At 40.4% G+C, this 16,658-nt stretch overlaps 2 protein-coding genes across 4 annotated transcripts in view; one reads left to right on the top strand and one right to left on the bottom strand.

Annotated features, from left to right (window-relative positions):
- LOC106873769 (nuclear receptor-binding factor 2) overlaps window positions 1-16,658 on the bottom strand; it is a 106,381-nt gene that overhangs the window by 58,717 nt on the left and 31,006 nt on the right. The gene's annotated exons all lie outside the window — the stretch shown is intronic.
- LOC149137138 (uncharacterized) lies at window positions 8,847-13,075 on the top strand. The gene has a single exon (XM_089347099.1). The coding sequence runs from the start codon at window positions 10,226-10,228 to the stop codon at window positions 11,216-11,218; it is 993 nt and encodes a 330-aa protein (XP_089203225.1). The 5' UTR covers window positions 8,847-10,225; the 3' UTR covers window positions 11,219-13,075.

The raw sequence follows: 16,658 nt of genomic DNA on the forward strand, positions 1-16,658 counted from the left end.
GACTATTGATGAATCTTTTGACTAACAGGATGAAAACTTCTTTACCAGTGGGATCCAAGCACTGCAACACTGGTGTAAGGAATCTGTAGACCGCAAGGAGGACTATGTTGAAAAATAAACCTCATCTAGTCACATTCCATGAGAGTATATTTTTCGGCTGACCCTGAACTGGAGGACACCACCTGCTCTGAATTAAGTAGCAGTCTTGCAGATTTTAGTCACCTTTCTGTTACATTATTCTACACCAGCTACATTAATTATGGTTACTGCAGTCAAAGAGGATGCAGATCTTGTTTTTCTTTTTCTTGTTCCACTTTTTGCATCAATCTTCTCATTCTTTCTTCTTGTTTTTTCTCATTTTCTCACAGTCCAGCATCCTGATTTTTTTATGAACAGAACCCAAAAAAGTGCCTGGAGATACATGATGTGGTTTAAAGTATCATAAACCATAGAACTATTAGTATCTCCTTTGTAATTGTGTATTAAATTGACAGAGAGAGAGAAAGAGAGAGAGAGAGAGAGAGAGAGAGAGAGAGAGAGAGGAAAATAGAAATAAAATAAACTCAGACAAATACTATTATATTAATGTCCACTATTCCATGCTAACATGGGTCAGATGGACATGGATTTTCTAAGGCCAGTTACCCTTCCTATTACTGACCTTCGTCAGGTAATATTTCCCCATAAACAAACATGTTTCATAGAATTCATTTATTTACACTTACCACTGCAAAGTCAAGGCCAGAAGGAAGTAACACTTGTCTACACACACACACACACAAAGCAAGCTTCTTGAATTTCCATCTACCAAATCCACTCACAAGACTTTAGTCAGCTCAGGGCTATAATAGAAAATACTTGCCCATATATAAATTTTTCAATGACAGTACATAAATTTTTGATTCCAGAATGTATTAAGTGTGTCTCAATACAATGAACTCATACTTTGAATGCTTAAAATTCTTAAAAAGTGAAACCAAACTTCCAACCCCATTCAGCTGGGACACCCTGTATCACTTATACTTATTTTACAAATCATATTTATTGCTTATTTACAGTTCATACAACATTTTCATGAAACTATTGAGCCATCGAATTTAGAAGTATTTTACAGGTTTCATTGTTCATGTTCGATTACTTTGAATATTGATTTTTTTGTGTGTTCAATTTCTAATTTTTGCAGACAATATCACTTTTATATTTTATTTGACACAGGAGTATACACTTATACTTTATTTGTCATGTCTGGAAACCTCATGACATACTTAGATTGTTGAAAAAAAAATGGATCCTTCTATCCACTACATATTACTAACATTTTATTTAAACAACCCAAGGGAAAAAACCCATACCACCTGCAGTTTTTAGAGAAGCAATCAATATTTGATTCTCACAATCAGCTGACCTAATTCTGCATTTCACTTGATTCCACAACGTATTTGTAGTGGCTTCATGCAGGCATAGCATGGATTCGATCACATTTCCCAGATGCCTTCGCTAAGCAGAATAATGTCCTTGCCACTTGACCCTTCTAACCTCTTCTAGGCCACCAAGGGGCTGGAATGGAGATAACAGACCTCCAATGAAATCATTTGTTCTCAACAACGTCTATCCTTCTGGCTGCTTTTCCATAGTTATAAAAACAAGAACTTTATAAGCTAAAGGCAGTTACTGAGAGCGACCAGCAGTGAGTGTGAACATTATTATTGCACTTACTTCATTTTATTCTTAAACATTAAACACTTCATTCATATACTTATATACGTATATACTACATTTATATATTACCTTTAATAAATTAGCCTTCATAAAGTTCACCTTTAAAATGCCACGAGTCTGAGTACTTTCTCTCCAACCTCCGAAAACCACTCTCGCTAACCTCCAGCAATCTCTCCCTCTTTCAGCTGACAGTTTTTTGTACTTTTTCATGACAGAAAATACACCTTTTGTAGCAGTTATAGTGCAATTGCTTTTTTTATATCAGAGTAATAAGGCGTGTCAATAGAACATTTTTACCCCCAGGAATTACCGGGTACACCAGCTAGTGTGTATATCATCATCATCATGATCATCATCATCGTTTAACGTCCGCTTTCCATGCTAGCATGGGTTGGACGATTTGACTGAGGACTGGTGAAACCGGATGGCAACACCAGGCTCCAATCTAATTTGGCAGAGTTTCTACAGCTGGATGCCCTTCCTAACGCCAACCACTCAGAGAGTGTAGTGGGTGCTTTTACGTGTCACCCGCACGAAAACGGCCACGCTCGAAATGGTGTCTTTTATGTGCCACCCGCACAAGCCAGTCCAGGGGCACTGGCAACGATCTCACTCGAAAATCCTACGGGAGCCAGTCAGGCGGTACTGGCAATGGCCACGCTCAAAATGGTGCATCTCATGTGCCACCCGCACAAGAGCCAGTCCAGGGGCACTGGCAACAATTTTACTTGGCTTACCGGGTCTTCTCACGCACAGCACATTTCCAAAGGTCTCGGTCAGTAGTCATCGCCTCGGTGAGGCCCAATGTACGAAGGTCTTGCCTCACCACCTCAGCCCAGGTCTTCCTGGGCCTACCTCTTCCACGGGTTCCCTCAACATATATATATATATATATGTATATATATATATATATATATATATATATATATATATATAGTGTAGTATATTGCCACTTAAGTGTGGCTGACCCCTAGGGGTGGATGTTACTGTTGCTTTTAGCCCCAGGAGGACATCTCCTCCAGCTGGCTTATCGACACACGACTGTGTCCTGTTTGCCAAGGGAGTTATCCCTCTCACCTCGACCAGCAGCACGAACGTATCCGGATTTCAGGGTTATTTCCCTTCGATAAGCCAGCTGGAGGAGATGTCCTCCTGGGGCTAAAAGCAACAGTAACATCCACCCCTAGGGGTCAGCCACACTTAAGTGGCAATATACTACACTTTATCGTGCAGTTACTGTTAATACTTCATTTAGAGAATTAACATTGCTTGTTTTCACCTTTTCAATATCAGTGAAGAATGTCACTGGAAAAGAAGATATAAGGTTTGCCAGGTTTTTGTCCCTCTCACCAAGGTCATCAGCTGTCGAACGCCGACGAAGGGAAATAACCCTGAAATCCGGATACGTTCGTGCTGCTGGTCGAGGTGAGAGGGATAACTCCCTTGGCAAACAGGACACAGTCGTGTGTCGATAAGCCAGCTGGAGGAGATGTCCTCCTGGGGCTAAAAGCAACAGTAACATCCACCCCTAGGGGTCAGCCACACTTAAGTGGCAATATACTACACTTTATCGTGCAGTTACTGTTAATACTTCATTTAGAGAATTAACATTGCTTGTTTTCACCTTTTCAATATCAGTGAAGAATGTCACTGGAAAAGAAGATATAAGGTTTGCCAGGTTTTTGTCCCTCTCACCAAGGTCATCAGCTGTCGAACGCCGACGAAGGGAAATAACCCTGAAATCCGGATACGTTCGTGCTGCTGGTCGAGGTGAGAGGGATAACTCCCTTGGCAAACAGGACACAGTCGTGTGTCGATAAGCCAGCTGGAGGAGATGTCCTCCTGGGGCTAAAAGCAACAGTAACATCCACCCCTAGGGGTCAGCCACACTTAAGTGGCAATATACTACACTTTATCGTGCAGTTACTGTTAATACTTCATTTAGAGAATTAACATTGCTTATATATATATATATATGCACATACACACACACACATACATATATGTATGTGAGGAGAAATGAGTGATATAATGGCTTTATAGCGGCTTTGGCTGCTATTTTTTACCCTCTTAGTTATAATTGTGACTTATTCCTAATTATAAACGTTTTTCTTCTTTATATATATATATATATATATATATATATATATATATACACACACACACACACACACACACACACATACAGGGTGCAGTGAATAAATTGTCATCTAAATTATGCAAACATGAAAATAACACTGACATCTCATTTTAACAGATATATTTACCAAAATTACATAAAAATATCTTGAAATACTAAAGAGTGAATTTATTCAATAAAATCACCATTGCCTTCAACTGTTGCTTCTAGATGACTTTGGAATCTCCTGCAGCTCTTCTGGATGGTCTCCATGTTTAAGTTGGTGAATGTTGCCATAATCCTTGCTTTCAGTCCATCTTTGGTGTTACAAGGAGTTTTGTTAGTCTCTTACTCAACTGCTCCCCACACATAATAATCAAGGGGGTTGCAGTCTGGGGAGTTAGGTGGCCAGATGTTAAGGATGATGAGGTCGCAGAAATTGTCTGACAGCCATGACTGGGTACTCCTGCTTGTGTGGCATGGTGCAGAGTCCTGTTGCCAGACATAGGGTATTCCTACAGCCACCCTTTTGACCCAAGGCAACACTACCTCCTCCAGGCACTTGATGTAGGCCTCTATGTTGAGACTGAGGTTGTGTGAGAAAATAAATGGAAACATAACGTCACCATCACTAGCGATCACTCCAAACACCATGATGTTGACTGGATGTTTGATTTTTATCACTCTCGGTACATGTTTTGGGGACACAGCAAGCCAACAGTTGTTCTGTGTGTTCACTATCTGATTTTAGCAGAAATTTTCTCGTCTGAGAAAAACCAAAGCATGTTCAGTTGGAGGGGATGCTTGAGTTTGTTCAAAAGCTTCATAGCATGGTCTTTCCCCTTGTCCTTGATGGCTTGGGATAAAAATTGACTCTTTCTCATCTTGTATGAGGAATACCAAATGTTTTTATGCACTACCTGCCTGATAAGAAACTCAGACACTCCCATGGCCCTAGCGATAAACCTGAATAACTTGGAGGGATCGTTGTCAATCATGGCCTAGATCTCACCAACAAATTCAGGAGTTCTTTTCTTATCAGAACAATCAGAGTGAGTTTTCCGAGCTGCAGTACCTTTGTAATCAGCATTAGACTCATCCAACTCTTTCTGAATCTTTTGCACTGTCCTCAGATTGACACCCAAACACTGCGAAATGTTTGTATTGGAGCTTCTGGCATGAATGCTAAGCAGTACAGCATGTAGCTTCCAAAATTCTGGCAGAGTGAATTGCGTCATGGTGCTGTTTTCTTTACAGATTATGTCCAACTGACCCTACTAAACTGTGAAGTTGACAAAATAAAAACAATGTGCATGTGCAAAATTAAAAATATAAAATGGTGACAATTTACCCATCACACCCTGTATGTGTGTGTGTGTGTGTGTGTATATATATATATATATATATATATATATATATATATATATATATATATATAATCAGAAAATAGAGAAAACTTTTGATCAACAAACAGACAGTAACACTTGTTTGTTAATCAAAAGTTTTCTCCATTTTCTGATTACTTAAATTTGATTCCTGATAAACTTTTGTTTATTCTGTTGTTACCTGTACCCTATGAGCATAGTGTGCCTGCCTACCTATGCCCAGGGATAGCACAGCTAATTGATACTGAGAGTAAATACAGATACTATTATCCCTTAGTCAGTTACTACAACTGCTAACTCTGCTTACCTTTATATATATATATGGTGGACTCTCCCATTGGTTTCACTGTATGAGGCTCCAACAATGTACTCTTTTTTTGTCAGTCATAACGCTTATGTCAAATGTGACATTTAAGTCCTGCCAATGATTTACAAAGAAGGCCACAGATTTTGTAAGTATGAAGCCTGTTAATGCTAGTTGCAACAAGTTTTTAATACCATTTCAACACAATGATCTCAATTTTGTTCATTCCAAGGCTGTTCGCTCAAAGGTGTTATGTGCTATCTTCATCTCTAAGAGGTTACTCTTCAGCTTGTCCATATATCTGAGCCATGGTCAACCAACATTCTTGTGCCCACTTTCAAGCTGGCTGTACATGAAAACTTTGAGTATTCTTTCGTCACTCATTCTGATAACATGGCCAGCTCAGCACAAGTGTGATTGCATAAGGAAGCTCTCGATTCCACTAATCTTACACTTGCTAAACAAGTCGGAATTAGAAGTTTTGTCTTTTAGTGAATATTGCAGATTGTCCTCAGACAGTCTTTGTGGAAGATGTCTAGTTGGTTAATGTGTTGTCTATAGGGTATCCACGATTCTGAGTCATAAAAGACAGTAGTAAGAATGGCTGCTTTATAGACATGTACTTTGGTGTCAAGTTTGATGTCCCTTTCATTCCATAGGCGATGACGGAGTTTGCTAAATGCATTGGTTGCCTTTGCAAGATGGTTGACGATTTCATCATCAAGGGAAGCACTCAAATTCATTTTATATAATTTAGGCTTTTCCCATCAACCTGTATAGGACTGTCAGGAAAATTGTGAACCAGTGACCTCTGCTTGACACCTCAAATTTGTTTAGGAGTAGGGCAAGGTTGGTGCATTACTTCCATCTTCTTTATGTTGATGGTCAAACCAAATGCAGCAAAAAAACGGTCTAGAAGCTCCTGAGCTTCCTCTAAGGAGGTCACTACTAGTGCAGCATCATCTGCAAAATGTAAATCATGAATGATACTGGTGCATAGCAGTGTTCTGGCTTTGAAATGCTGATGATTGAATAGTCCACCACTTGTTCGAAACTGGAATTTGACACCACTTTGTATATCACCAAAAGCATACCTCAGCAAAGAAGAGTGCAAATAAAATAGGGGCCATAACACAACCTTGCTTTGTGCCATTTGTAATGTCAAAGGAAGCCAAAGATTCCCCACTGGACATTACAGCAGCCTTCATTCCCTCATAAAAGGAGATGATAACATTCAGCATCTTGTCAGGTATACCATGCTTTTGTAGAACTTTCCATAGTGCTTGCCGGTTAACAGTGTCAATGGCCTTAGTAAGGTCAACGAATATCAAGAACGACTCTTGATTTTTTTTCATGTACCTTCTCCATGACCTGTCAGAGGAGAAAGATCATGTCAATAGTGCCACGACCAGAGCAAAATCCGCACTGGAGGAATATCATTTACAGCGAGTTTGATGAGCCTGTCATGAATGAATTGAGCAAGAATCTTACCAGCAATAGACAGAAGCAATATTCCACGATGATTATCACAGACACTTCTGTTTTCTTTGTTCTTATAAAGATGTTGAATTGAGGCATCCTTGAAGTCCTGTGGTACATGGCCTACCTTCCAAATGTTTATGAAGAGGCCATGCAGTTTCTTAAATCTGTCCAGCATGTTTGCAGATTTCAGGAGGGATAGCATCCCTGCCAGGTGCTTTACCAGAAAAGATCTGTTTAATAGAGTTTACCACTTCCAGAAAGGTTGGCTCCAGAGAGTTCCAGTATTTCAGTGTGCTGTGGAACAGACATTATGACATTATCATTAGTGACTGAGGTGGAGTTCAATATGGCTTCAAAGTGATCTTTCCATCATTTCAGAACATCAGGTTTGTCACGCTCTTGAGGATCATACACTTTCTTGAGGCCATCATAAAAGGTTTTAGAATCCTTTCTGTCAGCAGCTTGTAGTTCAGTAGCCTTGAAACACCACCAAGCCTCCTTCATTTGTCTCAGAGCATGTTGGACCTTGCCTCTGCATTTCTTGTAGGCATTCTCTTTTCTGGATGAACTCTTATCATTTATCCATCTTTTGTGAGAGCTGTGCATTTTATCTATCAACTGTTGGACATCTGTGTTGTTATCCTTGAACCAATCTTTATGTTTACAAACAGGAAGTCCAAGAACCTCTACTGATATCAACAATGTTGAGTGCAGTGTCCAATTTGATAGAGAGCTCAGCCTGCTTTTTAACAGTTTTCAAAGGTAGAAAATTAATGCACTTAGGCACTGATAACTTTTGTAGTCTTGTGTGTTTCAGATGGAATGTAGCCTTACTACAGAGAAGAGAATGATCAGAGAGATAGTAGGTGTTATGAAAGGAATGTATAATGTTAAAGTCCCTAATATTTCATTTTTTAGTGATAACATAGTCTATGAGATGCCAATCCTTAGATCTATGATGCATACAAGTCATCTTGCAACAATTTCACTGTTGAAAAAAGGTATTTGTGATGCTCAGACTGAATTCCCTGCAAATGGAGAGCACAAGCAGACTGCTGGAATTCATTCAATCTACACCATGGTGACCAAGTACACCCTCCCATGCCCGATAGTCAGTACCAACACGAGTGTCAAAGTCGCCCATAAGGATAAGTTTATCCTTATGGTGACAACTAGAGATGATATTATGGAGTTGGTTGTAAATTCATCCTTTTCCTGCTCAGTGCTGGCCATGGTTGGAGCATAGCAACTGACAAGCATAGCACAAGTGTTGTGATCAAGTTCCAATGTTAGTGTCATGATGCAATCAGAAATACCTTTGGGTAGAGAAAGAAAGGATTTGGCTATTTCTGTTTTAATGGCAATATGTATCCACCTTTACTTTCTTCTAACTGCGATGATCCTACAAGATGAGTTTCACTGAGTGCAGCTATGTCAATGTTGTATTTCTTTAATTCAAAGGCAACCAATGCTGTTTTTCATTCTGGTGCTGAGTGACTATCTTGGAGAGTGCACACATTCCAAGAACCAAGGTTAATATTCTTAGATTTCTTCATGTTTCAACTGTGTTACTGAATAAACAGACAGCTGCAGTGGGCTGACAAGTTTAAGGTGAGTAATCAATGTTTGGGCTCCTTTTCTCACCCCTTCCCGTTGGGGAAAGCAGTGCTGTGTTTAAATAGACCTGCTTTGTCACCACTAGAGGACACAGACAGCACAGCTCCTCACAAGTTCTATGCTGGAACAGCTATCACCCAATGGTCACCGACTGTGTAGAGATCTAGCAAGAGATTTCCAGTAATATCTTTTACCTGTCCCTGCCACTTTCACTCTCTCACCAGAGGACTTTTTTATTTTTTTCAAGTTGAAGCTGTGCCGTATTGAATGAATAAATGTAAGTTGTCAGAAAACCCACACAAATAATTTGATTTGAGTGTTGAAGGCTTGTGTAGAACCAGCCACACTTTTTGGAAGTAATGATAGAAAGAATATGGTGCATATATGTGCCACAATAAAGAACAACACACCTCAGGCTTTTTCTTCAGAAGTTTCCATCTAGAAGAGCCGCTATAAACAAGCTGGAGAGCTTAGTTTACCTCATGAGTCAGAGTTTGCTGATAGTACAGCCTTGTTAAGAAGACCCTCAGCAACCATATATCAGAGTTTCCCTCTCCTAGATGGGATGCCTTCACCACAATTAAAGATCCCCATCTGTCCCCTAATATATGGAATTAAATACATCAGAAAATATATATATCCACATACACATATATAGTTAGATGGCCATTGACTACTTATGAGTTCCTCTATCCTTTATGACAGGTTTTATTTTCTGTCGTGCAGGGTGTCCTATAATCTCCCTCCTCACCAAGCAAGATTGGTGGGATTGCCAGTTTAGTCGCTGACTACCCGACAATGTAACAGGTTGTACTGGGTTACCAGTAGTGAATAAAAGCGACTAACAACACTCAAGAGCGAGTGGCTGTGTGGCAAGTAGCGTTGCTTACCAAGCGGACGTGGTTTTTTTGTCACTCCCGCTTCACGTCGCTGAATGCCAGCGTCGTGAATTTTTGACGTACAACTACAGGTAAGACTTTTGTGTTTTTTTGGATTTAGTGGGGGTTTGTTGCTCGTGTTTATTTATAGTTATGTCAAGCAAGAAATCTCCACTGAATTCCACGCATTTGTCTGCCTGTGGTTGTGCTTAAAGTCTCACTTAGCGGTGAGAAGAGTGTTTTGGAGGTATCACTCCTCCCAAAATTGTGAACTTAGTTTGTAAAAGTTTGTTGTCTTCAAGTCATGATTTGAAAACTACAGATAAATATTGTGAACTTTGTTTAAAAAAGAAAAGGAATTTATTGTTTTAAAACCAAGTTTTGAAAGCTAATGAATTTGAAGAAAAGTTTTCCTCTTGCTTTGAACTAGACCACGTGGAACTACGCAAAGGATTTAATTTTTACCAGCAAAGTGACGACTGCAGCGGAGCTGGGATCAAATCGGGCCGGAGTACCGTTGTGGCCTGAAAATTTGTTATTCTGCCTGGAACTTTATATTTTATTTATTCTTTCTGAACTGTTGTATTTCCTTTCTCCTTCTTTTATGAACTTTTTTAGTACGAACTGTTTATTTTATTTCTTCCGCTTTTTTCAACTGTTTTCTCTTTTTGCATGGTTTTAAAATTTTTCGTTGTTTAATTTTTATGTGGACATTTTTATCATGGCAGAGAACATAAAGAAAAATAAGGCCACTGCTGTGGAGTGGGAGATTATCCCACCCAAGAAGTGGTTAAATGATTTCAGGGAAAGAACGGTGGTGTTACGGACCTACTCTAGGTTACTCAACACCATTACAGTCTTTCCCAAAATTGAAATTGAAAAAGAGTTGGCAGAATATCTGCCAACTATTAAGTTTATGGCAAGGGGTGTAAAATACGCAACGGTTAGGTTGCTATTTGACACCCCTGAGGTGGCTCGCAAGTTTGCAAGCCAGCCCTTAGAAGGGGGAAAAATTCTGTTTCTTCCCACATACTGTGGGAAGAAATTAACTAGAGCTTGGATCTGTGGGCTGCCACCCGGTATAGAACCTGATTGGATAGAGGATACTATCCGACGGGTTCTGGGTGGCAGTGGAGCAAAGCTCTTAAATGTGAAAATTTTACCTACAGCTGATTGGGTTGGGGCAAAAGCGGTTTTGACCCTGTGGACCCAATCAGCCAGGGATCTGGTATTTCCGGATTTTTTGAGGATGGCCGGCCATAGATATACGGTCATTCTTGAGGGACGTAAACCCAAGTGCCACCGGTGTCTGAAGCCCGGTCATATCAAGAAAGACTGTCCCCAGGACCAGAGTAAGGTCCTGGAACAGTTAACAAATGTTGTTCCCCCCGCTCCCCCAGTGGAGGGAGAGACGGAGGAAGCCGAGGAGGTGGAAACCTCCTCGAAAAAAGGAAAAAAAAGGAAGAAGGTGGGCAACAATGGTTGCCCACCAAAAATCGTGGAGGAGGAGGAGGACCGTCCGGCAAAGGCGGAAGTACGCCCTACTCCAGTGGCCCCAAAGAAAAAGAAAAAAAAAACGAGGCACGGCCAGTGCTCGATAGGGCACGGCCGGTGCTCAATAGGGCACCGCCAGCATGTCCCGACACTCCATTGGTGGGAATTGTGCCACCAACGGAGGAAAGCAGGTCGGCGGGAATTGTGCTGCCGACAGTAGAAGCTGTGGGCTCACCCTGTGAGGAAAAGGATTGGCTAATCCTATTCCGAAAGGGAGGGGCCCTGCAGAAATTTGTGAATAAAAGGAAGCGTCGGAGAGAGGGAGTCCTCACCTGTACTAAGGATCCAGACTGGCCTCCGCAGGTGACTGCGGAGGTCGTGTCGGGTAGTCACATAAGTACGGTGGTGAATTCCTTCCCCCACGACGAATCCAGTATTGCAAAGTGGCCCGACCCAGACCCATCGTTTTGCTTGAGAGAAGCGATGGTTATATCGGGCGAAAAAACCTAAAAGGACGAGTGCCTCATATTGTGTAATGAAAAATCGTAAGAGGCAAATGCCTTAATTTATGACTTTTTATGTACGAGGTTCATAGCCTCAATGTGAAAATTTTATTTTAAAAAGAACAGTGTTATAGAGAAGCAAAGTTCGGCGGGCGGCTTTTGCCTTTTCTCATTATACCATCATATTTATCATCCATTTCATCTCATTAATGTTTTTGTCCAGCCCGTAGCTACTCTCTATGTACTGCCTTTATGGCAAATTGAAATGAAATAAAGTAGCTTGCTTACCAACCACATGGTTCTGGGTTCAGTCCCACTGCGTGGCACCTTGGGCAAGTGTCTTCTACTATAGCCTCAGGCCGACCAAAGCCTTGTGAATGGATTTGGTAGACGGAAACTGAAAGAAGCCCGTCGTATATATGTATATATATATGTATGTGTGTGTATATGTTTGTGTGTTTGTGTTTGTCCCCTAGCATCGCTTGACAACCGATAGTGGTGTGTTTACGTCCCCGTAACTTAGCGGTTCAGCAAAAGAGATTGATAGAATAAGTACTAGGCTTCCAAAGAATAAGTACTGGGGTTGATTTGCTCGACTAAAGGCAGTGCTCCAGCATGGCCGCAGTCAAATGACTGAAACAAGTAAAAGAGTAAAAGAGTATATATATGTATATACAAGGAAAGGCTTTGTATATTCATTTATTTATATATACTCATTTATTCAATATACCCAATTGAATAAATGCAACCATAAACGTACCTGAAAATGCATATCAGAAATAGCTGTAAATCTACAATGCATGAATAAATGTATAGAGCCTGTTATTTATGCCACTTCTTGTATATTGCTCTGTGGAAACACCATATTAACTTGGTAATGCAACAATGGATTTACAAAGTTGACTGGTGATGGACTTCAACTCACCTCAGGATTACCTGGAGCTCCATACCATTAAAAAAAAACTTTTATTAGCTCAGTTTATTCATATTAGCAGAGAGCTTAAGAAGTATTTTGCTCAGATTGATAATAACAACTCTTTATTGTGTACATTTATGATGAATGGATGGATAGATTGACAGATAGATCACTAGATATATCATCATTTAACATCCATGCTCCATGCTGGCATGGATTGGACAGTTTGAAAAGAATCTGATGAGTCCAAAGAACAGAATCATGCTCCAGTGTCTACTTTGGCATGATTCTACAGTTGGATGCCCTTCTTAATGCCAACTACTTTACAGCATGTACTGGAGGCCTTTTTCTTTGCCACCAGCACTATTGCTTACCTTTAGGAGAGGGAGTAAGAATAAATAAGTGTTATCTCCAAAGAGGTAGACAATGATGATGAGATGTCCAGGTGACACCTAAAGTAGTAGTAGTGTGTGGTGGTGTAAGAGTGTATGGGAGAAGAAATAGAGGTGGAAGAGGGAGATAGGTAAGCAGTATATATAAAGATTGAGAAAGGTCGAGGGGAGGGGTTACATGAGTTTAGAAGGCTAGAGAGCGGTTTGCAACAGGGTAGTAATATATAAAGCTCTGTGATTAAGAAGTTCCCTTCACAAACTTGTGATTTTGAGTACAGTCCCACTGCATGGTACCATGGGTAAATGTTATAGTCCTGTGTTGTTCAATGCCTTGTGAATGATATTGGTTAGTAGAAATTTAGCATAATCCCATTGTGTGTGTATGTGTATGTGTGTGTGCATGTGTGTGGTTTGGAAAAAAAGAGTAGAATTAAAATAAACACTGAGGTTTTTTCGACTAACTAAAAAAGACTTTCAAGGCAATATCTCAGCATGACCATAGTCTTATGACTGACTCAGGTGAAAGCTGTACATATGTGCATATATATATATATATATATATATATATATATATATATATATATATATATATATATATATATATGCACACATATATACCAAAAAATATTGTTTATGGTCACTTTAAAGTGGCTGTCTTCTAAGAGATGAGGATACTGCCATTTAACCTCAGGAAGACATCATCTCCAGTTGGTTTATTCAGTGCGATTCTCGCACTCAATATTTATTGCAAGCAGGAGATCATACATATATATAGATATAGACACAGACATGACTGTGTGGCAACAAGCTTGCTTCCTGGCCACATGGTTCCAGGTTCAGTTCCACTGTGTGACATGTAGGGCATATTTTTTTCTACAATAGCTTTGGGCCAACCAAAATGGATTTGGTCAACAGAAACTGAAAGAAGCTCATCACATATATGTGTGAGTCTTTCTGTCTGTACTTGCATCCCTGTAACTTAGCGATTCAGCAAGAGACCAATAGTATAAGTACCCAGCTTAAAAAAGAGCTACTGGGGTCAGTTCATTTGATTAAAAATTCAAGGTGGTGCCCCAGCATGGCCAGTCTAATAACTGAAACAAGAAGTAAAAAATGACAAAAAAAAAAATATATATATATATATATATATATATATATATGCAGGCGCAGGCATGGCTGTGTGGTAAACTTGCTTCCCAACCACATAGCTCCAGGTTCAGTCCCACTGTGTAGTGTCTTGGGCAAGTGCCTTCTACTATAACCTCAGGCCAACCAAAGCTTAGTGAGTGGATTTGGTAGGAGGAAACTGAAAGAAGCCTGTTGTGTGTATATATATATATATATATATATATATATATATACACATCTGTTTTTGTGTGTTGTCTCTGCGTCTGTGTTTGTCTCCACATCACCACTTGACAACCAGTGGTGATGTTTTTACATTCCTGTAATCTAACAGTTCCGCAAAACAGACTGATAGAATAAGTACTAGGCTCAAAAATAAATGAAAAGTTTTTGGAGTTGATTTGTTCAACTAAAATTCTTCAAGGTGGTGCTCCAGCATGGCCACAGTTAAATGATTGAAACAATTAAAAGAATAAAAGATAAGAAAAAGATTTCTATCATTTTAAAATGTGGATTCAGTAGTTCAATTAACTGAATTACCTGTTCTTGAAACAGAGACATGTCGATGCATGCTGCCTACAAGAGGTAAAGTGGAGAGGAGCTTCTACAGGCTACCTCAAAGACGAGTAGCAATGATCTCATCACTGCAGCTGGAGATTTTAAATTGGCATGTCAGACGGCAATCCAGTATCTTCCATGGTGTTCACGGGTCCATGGAATTGGTTCCCGAAATAAAGAGGGAACTAGGCTACTGGCATTCTGTGATGCATGCAACCTATTAATCTGCAACACTAACTTCAGGAAGCCAGACAGCCACCTGATAACCTATCAATCAGGCGACTCTGCTAGCCAGATTGATTTCATCCTCACCAGACAGCAGGATGCAAGGTTGCTCTTAAATACAAAGACCCTTCCTAGTGAAGAATGTACCCCCCAGCACAGAGTAGTTATTAGTGACTTTAGACTCGAGGCCAGAAGGATACCAAGAATCAGACCTATCCAGAAAAGAATGATTTGGAAGCTAAAGAACCCTTCACATGGTCAGAGATTTAGGGACATTCTCATTGAGAAATTTGATGAGAGGGAGGAGGAACTACAGACTTCAGACATAGAGGGTAACTGAAAATTCCTATGGAACAGCTTACAATGCCACAGACCAAATTTGCAGCTGGTGCAATATCCTTTCCAGACTTTGAGTAACATGGTAGTGGAATAACATGGTAGACAAGGCCATTAGAATGACAGGTATACATAGCCAAGGGAAAAACAGAAAAGAAGAAGTTTGCCAATGTTCAGCAACATGAGGACCAAAGAACTGAAGTATTTCAGATTGCAAGACAGTGTGTGAGAGAAAATTGTGATGTCATAGAAGAGAAATGTGTCTGCATGGATGATAGTGCACTTGCTTCTAATGATTTTGCAAAGAAAGAGGCTTGGAGAAGCCATTATGAAAGGCTGCTGAATGTGGAGAATGAACGGGAGGAGGAGAGCCTTCCAAATGTTGACCCAGTCGAGGATCCAGCTACCCAAATAGATAGCATCCTGGTAGATAAAGCAATTAAGGATATGAAGTCAAGAAAAGCCCCCAGCCTATCAGGAATCACTGCTGAGATGCTTAAAATATCTGGTGGTGTGGGTTACAGCCTAGTCACCCATATTGTAAATCAAGTAGTTCATGAACGAGTCATACCCAATGACTGGCGTAGCAGCACCAAAGTCAACTGCTACAAAGGAAAAGGTGATGCTTTAGATAGAAATAACTACAGGGGTATCAAACTGCTGGATCAGGTGATGAAGGTCACGGAGAGGGTCATAGCCCAACTAATTAGGGAGAGAGTTAGCCTAAATGAGATGCAATTCAGTTTTGTACCAGGTAGAAGCACCACTGATGCTATATTCCTGGTACAACAACTGCAGGAGAAATACCTAGCCAAAGATAAACCTTGGCTTTTGTTGACTTTGAGAAAGCCTTTGACAGGGTACCCTGATGCCTTATCTGGTGGGCGATGCAGAAACTGTGGATTGATAAGTGGTTAATAAGAGTTGTACAGGGATGCCGTTAGTAAATTAAGGGTTGTCAATGAGTATAGTGAAGACTTCGGGGTAGAAGTAGGGATTCACCAAGGATCAGCCCCTCTTATTCATCATAGTACTCCAGGCAATAACAGGGTCTCATAGCAGAATCACTACCAGAACTAGAAAAGAAATTTCAGGTGTGGAAGCAAGATTTAGAATCGAAGGGCCTTAGAGTCAATGCTGCAAAAACCAAAGTCTTAGTAAGTAGGAAGGTGAACACTTTACAAACCCCTCCAGGTAGATGGCCCTGCTCGATCTGTAGAAAAGGTGTAGGAAGAAACTCCATGAGATGTACCCAGTGTAAGTTATGGATGCATAAGAGGTGCAGCAACATCAAAGGAAGGTTAACCGAGAAGATAGCTTTTGTGTGCAGCAGATGAATAGGGGCAATAAACACTGCAGATGAGCAGAAAACTGATTCCATCATATGCCAGGGGAAGAAACTAGAAGTAGTTGATAGCTTGCACTACCTAGGTGACTGAGTCTATAGTGGGGGTGGATGCTCGGAGAGCATTGCCACTAGAATAAAATTAGCCTGGACAAAGTTCAGAAAGCTCCTACCTCTACTGGTGACAAAGGGCCCCTTGTTCAGAGTGAAAGGTAGATTGTATGATGCATGTGTGTGAACTGCCATGCTACACAGTTTAG

The sequence above is a fragment of the Octopus bimaculoides genome, chromosome 2, assembly GCF_046866305.1.
Source record: "Octopus bimaculoides isolate indiv1 chromosome 2, ASM4686630v1, whole genome shotgun sequence".
In the NCBI taxonomy this organism is placed as follows: domain Eukaryota; kingdom Metazoa; phylum Mollusca; class Cephalopoda; order Octopoda; family Octopodidae; genus Octopus; species Octopus bimaculoides.